At 39.8% G+C, this 6230-nt stretch overlaps 1 protein-coding gene across 3 annotated transcripts; it reads right to left on the bottom strand.

Annotated features, from left to right (window-relative positions):
* Positions 1-348: 348 nt before the first annotated feature.
* On the bottom strand, positions 349-3316 carry LOC112279447 (uncharacterized). 3 transcript variants are annotated; one of them, XM_024513892.3, is made up of 6 exons: positions 3174-3316; positions 2669-2708; positions 2355-2510; positions 1967-2196; positions 1298-1847; positions 349-1191 (listed from the first exon to the last, which is right to left on the bottom strand). In XM_024513892.3, exons 3-6 carry the CDS (start codon positions 2444-2446, stop codon positions 1056-1058), a joined length of 1008 nt encoding a protein of 335 aa, XP_024369660.1. In that variant the 5' UTR covers positions 2447-2510; positions 2669-2708; positions 3174-3316; the 3' UTR covers positions 349-1055. The 3 variants fall into 3 exon arrangements, with proteins under 3 accessions (XP_024369660.1, XP_024369661.1, XP_024369662.1); XM_024513893.3 differs by having other exon boundaries at positions 3015-3214; XM_024513894.3 differs by lacking the exon at positions 3174-3316 and adding an exon at positions 2952-3104.
* Between the last annotated feature and the right edge of the window lie 2914 nt (positions 3317-6230).

The following is a 6230-nucleotide window of genomic DNA, read 5'->3' as shown; positions in this document are numbered from 1 at the left end:
AAGTTTAGATCCAAACTTTAAAAAATAATAATGCACATCATCTTTTCTATTTCAGTACCACATATACTATATTGTTCTATGGTCTAATATCTTTACCAAACTTTTTTTTTTTATATCCTAAGCAAACATTTAAATTCACCACCGCCATTTCTTTTACGTACATATATTTTTCATTGAGTGTATATTTTTTTTTACAATCTTAAATCAATAATAGCTTATTTTCATAATTCTATATTATCATTCTTCTTTTAAACCTGAATTTTGAATTTAAAATAAAATTTAAAATAACTTTAGAACATTTCTAGATGTGCTCTTGTGTAAAACCATGCACGGCAAAAGCAACTCAACTTCAGAGTCAAAACCAATTTTTTTTAGAGAAATTGCTTTGAGCTTTGAGTTGCAAAGTAGACACAAAATTATCTTCTAACAACTCAACAAAGATCATGGATTGTTCCGGAGCACAAATCCAAATCACTCTAAAGCAACCTAGAAGCTTGTAAAGGAACAGTATCTATAACCATTTGGGGCTTCCTGCATCAGAAACTGTTTCAAAGTTTACAAGGGAAGTTTGAGCTATGCCGCAGAAGTTGTAGAAATGTATGAAATTCTCATCTATTCCTATTCCGCAGAAACACGGTTTGACGAGACACTCCTACATACACATTATTAAATGCAGAGCCTTGCTCACATATGGATTAGCATCCAAAAATTGACATTCTAGAGCCAGACACATTATTTTTCTGCTACGGAGTCCATTGCCCAAAGAATGAGAAGCTATCGCTGTTCAGCCACCAGAAGTAGAGAAAAGCTTTAGCCATCCATAGCTCCAGATAGTGAAAGAATCGCCATGTCTAAATAAATGAATGAAAAGGCAGTGGCACCATGGGCCTCAATGCACAGCCGGTCTCTTGTTCCCATTATTCCAAAATCTGGAGTTTGCTTGAATAGATCCAAGCCCGAGGAGGATGATAAATCTGCTCCGTTACCTTCAATTGCTTGCGAGACTTGTTGTGATTGATCTCCCTCCTGTTTCGTCAGATTCACCGGCGCGATCTTTACTCTGCGAACAAGTAGGCCTGAGCTGTGAAGCAAGAACCCCATGTCATGCCCTCGGTTCTGGCGGCGAGGTTTGGTGGCTCTCCTCCGTATGTGGCCCCTATCAGTACGTACTTGTACCGACCCATTGGAGATCTGCCACCACAAAGTGAGTCAGGAATGTTGTTTTTGAACTCAGGGGAGTGTTGCAATCGCACCAGGTAAGAGATTTGTCAGTACGTGTGAAAGAGGAGACACTTACTCAGTGCCTCCGGAGGTGGTGATGGCTAGCAATTGCCATGGGCAGCCGTCGGAGGAGATTTTGAGGGGCTGGGTGCACTGCCTGCCCTGAAGCCAGAACCCATTGGGAGATCCGAATCGGAACGCCACTTTGCTGCCATAAGCATCAGGCTTCAGGACTGTTCCACATTGCCCGAGTGAGCTGCCTCCGGCTACTTCAGACATTTTGGCGGAAAAGCCACGACGGATCCAGCGGCCTCCGGTGAACCGATAGCTGATCTTTCCTTCACAGAATACCGACTGCACAAAGGTTCCATTTGCTGTCAGAGATGGTGGAACCTGAGGAGGCTCACGATCCACGGTGTAGAAAGTGAACTTCCCTCCGAACGGGACACCGGATGTAGAGCCATATCCGGTGCACAATGCCTGTCTTGGAGGCAAACCACCTCTCGTCCCGGTGAGCGATACAAATGTAACCTGAGACGTATCTCCTCCACCGCGGCGCACTTTAACGATTGCTAAATACTCTGGGATAGCTGATGAAGACACTCGCACGCTCTTCAGAGGTGAGGCTGCATAGAAATACCGAGAGATTTTTATGAAACGTCAGATCTACTCAATACACAAACAAACATGTTTACAAAATGACATGCGTTCTTTTTCTTCTTTTCCTCTCCCCTTTATGAAGTACCTTGTATAACACTCACTGCGTGTCCTGATTCGTGGGAGCCTCCAGCGCTATTTAGGATGTTCCAGTAGTAAGTGTTCGTCCGCGCATTCTGGTCATAGACTGCTCGGTAAGTTCCAAGTTTTGAACCGTCTGAAGAGATTACGTCAGCAGAAGACCCTGTCTTGATCCAATAGCCGTGTTTGCAGACATACTTCTGAACCCCATTCCGGATCGTCCCTGTGAATCCAACGCTGCAGCAGTTACAAACACTAAGAGTCAATGCGCAAACTACCGACCATATTCTCTACTACTTATCGGACCTTTCCTTAAATACAAGGCACATTTGACACATTTTAAACAGATCTATTGAATATTAGGAATATCTGTCCATGCTAAGTGAATAATTTACCTGTATCCTTTCGGTGGAACAAGGACATGTGCAGATACGACGCTCCATGACAGCACAGCAACAATACACAAAAGGATGATATGCCTAAACATTATGTCCAGTGGTCGAACCTCCCGATGCGTCACTACCTCGACCAGGAAACTCACACAAAGCAATCTGAAACAACCACAAACGAAGCAAGTGCACTTGTGAGCTCGTTTCGAGATGCACCATTCAGTACTCCACCATTTCCTTACGACCTTATAAAAAGATACTGCAACTCCGAGGACCAGTTAGCATCATTCACATGATTGATACGGGCATGACTCACTTACCAGCACATGACAGATTGTTTGGGGTAATGCACGTCAATCCCTGTAGCCATACACAAGCAAGAAAGATGTGGTTATCTTTACAGTTCTTTCAATACTGCTTTCTCTGAAACTAACAGATCAATTCCAGATATCCAGAACAGGAAAATCTCGCCGATCTTCGCTTGCCTGACTTGATTACCGAAAATCCCCTCCCACCCACAAATTCAAAATCGTCTAAGATCAGTTCAGTATCTATTCTCTCCACTGCCAATTCATAAACGTAATGGCGACCCCATCTACTTACTGCAGCTTACAACCATGTCTGTCGAAATAACATGAGCCTATCAAACAACAACAATCTCCTTACAACTTGTATGCGGCGCTTTTGACTGAGTACATTTCGCGAACTCGGACCCACAGCTCACTGGCAAATATACTAAAGAAGGCCCCCACAATGCTGAATTGAAGAGAGAGAAATGAAGGGAAAGAAGTTGAAGGAACGGTAAAAGAGATTCCAGTTGCCTACCAACGAAACGCAGCTGAACGCTCACGTTGTCTATGATCCAGCTGTGTAAGTTGACAATGGGAGAAGATAGGGTGGGCAAATCTTATAGTAAGGCTGCATTTGCTACAAATGCCGAGGATAAGCGTCTGATCACGTTCCCAATCCGGAGTTTGGGGAAGTAATCGCGTCAACACACGCCTTGGTTTCCGTCGTATTAGCGCCAAATTGGTTCTATCTATTAATACCTCCCAACTTCGAAGTTTCAATACTTCTTTAATAGCATCGGAGCACACACTTCCCCAATCGTCATCTCAACTCACTACTAACAGTAAGCGGGCTGCTTCATGCTCCTCTCCCTACATGAGGTCTGCTCCCGAAAGTTATGGACTTGGCGAGATTGTCGATCGTACGTTGACTTTCACTCCCAGTCCTTCAACGCTCTAGTTTCATATCCGAACTGTCCTTTCCTTGGATATCCGACGCTTCCCGCCACAACAACGTCAGCTGTCTGGACTATTGAACCATTTCGCATCCGAAGCCCCACTGCAGTCCCTCTACGTTTTCAACGTGGGAATTTCCTTAACCACTAAATAAGATTATAGAAAAACTACATAATTTAGTTATTACTGCAGTCTTGGCCATAATTAAAAAATACTACTAGAAATTCCAAAGTACTAAATGGTTTATTTAAAAGAAAAATTGTTGATGTCATGGAAATTATTAAATTATTATAAAATAACTATCAATGATGTTATGAATAAGCAATAGAGACAATTTGTATCTATTCATAAAAATATCTTTGATATTAGTTATTACTCAAAAAAAAAAAAAAAAGACAAATAGCAACAAAAGAGTTATATACATACATACATATATACATACATACATATCTTAAATCTCAAACAAATGTTTTGTGTGATAATACTGATTTTTAATTTTTAATTTTACAATTAAATTAAAATTAAAAATGTATTGTACGTTGGTGAATTTAATTAATTATTACTTGAAATATTGTTTCTCAATGATTCTTCATGGAAGTCTGAGATTCATGAGCCATAAATTAACCATTTTCAGCTTTGTGTCTTAGGTGCACAAATTCAACAGACACATCATTTTTTTAAGATACAAGTCTAATTTGACATTCACATAGATGATATGTTTATATAACACATATTATTAACATGCTATAATAAGTTAGTCCAAATTTTGTTGCTTGGAGAAAATAATGTAATCCTAATCAGAGATGTATGTGTGTGTGTGTGTATATATATACATATTCATTCATTCATTCATTAGTGTAATTGCACTCTGGAAAGCCTGTGGGTGTTGAAATATTACTCTTGAAACAAATCCTGCAATTGCATAGTGATCATAACCTCACATTAATGCTGTTGGAAAAGGATTTGTGGGGGCACAGCTTGCTGATGTCGATCACCAGTCTTTCTGATGGGAACTGGATCAATCGCTTGAATCACATCACGTCTTGTGATCTATACTCTGGAGACCTAAGCGTGCAATCTAGTTTGAGATCCACCTGCCGCGACTAGACCGCGAAATCGCGTATCCATCCTAGCCACCGACACATCAGGTGAGCTTAGCGATGCTGAGGCTTACCCTTGATCTAAAACCTAAATGGTGCCATGGATACCCAGGTTGTTGGCGACGATGTGATCTGATTACGTTACCTCGCTAACCTCGCTGGCAATGGGACTCGCTTGGCTCGTGCCTACAACCGATCATCGCTGAGAGATTAAGTAGCAGGGTGAAGCTTTCCTACATTGTTTACCCTCACGTGATGGTCAGACAGAACATCATCGCTGAAGCAGCATCGATGACCCAGGATGCTTTCGAGAGAGTCTGCAATGTACACTTCAGCGAAGTTTGAGCTTCCGGTCATCACCCATAGCGGAACAAGCGCCTTCGGAGACATTAGCATAACATCATTCACCGGACAATAGATGCGGTACAACTCAATTTGATTCTAAAGCTCTGTGTACAAGGAATAGAGCTAGTCTTTTCATGGGTTTACAGAGGCACTGGACAGGAGAAGCATTTAAATTCGGGGCTGTGATTTAAACCAACTCTGCGATAGAGGCAAGGACACAATGAGCAGTGGCGTTGGTGCAGTTCAACGGCAATGGCGATGCGCAACAACCTTCATCTTCGTCAGAAGTCTGCCAGCTCTCATGGGCCTGCCTGAGCACGAAGATATTGCCATTCGCCTTCGTAACCAACGCCATCAGATGTGGGGATGATGGTGATGCACACATTCGAAAGAGGGACAATTTCATTCCATTCACTGCCTCAGCTTTCATATTCTCCATATTTTAATATAAAGTATTGCAGTATCAATATAACACTTGATGCCAAACCACAGTTGTTTCCTCCCAAAACCATATTTCTTTTTTTCTTTTTCTTTCGTTTCTTTATTTGCAATAATTTGCAAGCATGTTTCATGTTTTTCACTTTGACTTCTTGAAACATATTTCTGTCGTAAATAATCGGGTTTTACTCTTTTTGAATATTATGAATTTTACAGATTTGAATATTATTAATTTTATAGACCTGAATATAAAAAAAAATGGCTTCATTTTACAATACTGCAGCAAGTTGTTGGTTGTTATTTATTGCAATCTTTACAATACAAACTTTGGTACCTATAACCTTAAATGATTAAAGTGTAAAATTTTCAAACTACTCTCTTAGTGAAAAACGAATTTTAAACTATAGTTTTGATTTTCATTTTGAAATATATACAATTGATTAATAAAATCATTTATATAAAATTTTGTAATACTCATTTTTGGTACTTATTTTTTAGACAAGAAATATTATAATATTTTACAATAGAAATTTTTTGAATATGTATATGTATCTATATATGTTAAAATAAGTATGTAAAAATAGAAGTAGAATAAATTATCTTATAGAATATATTATCTTGGATAAGTTGCCAATGGTCAAAGGATTGACTCTTGGTGGTTAGATTGATTCTTAGTGGTTATTCTTATCTAGTTATCTTCTTATGGATATAAGATGAGGTCAAGGATCAAGAGTCAAACTCAAGAGGATAAAGTA

The sequence above is a fragment of the Physcomitrium patens genome, chromosome 3, assembly GCF_059467195.1.
Source record: "Physcomitrium patens ecotype Gransden chromosome 3, ASM5946719v1, whole genome shotgun sequence".
Lineage (NCBI taxonomy): Eukaryota > Viridiplantae > Streptophyta > Bryopsida > Funariales > Funariaceae > Physcomitrium > Physcomitrium patens.
This window is presented reverse-complemented; position numbering and strand designations above follow the sequence as displayed.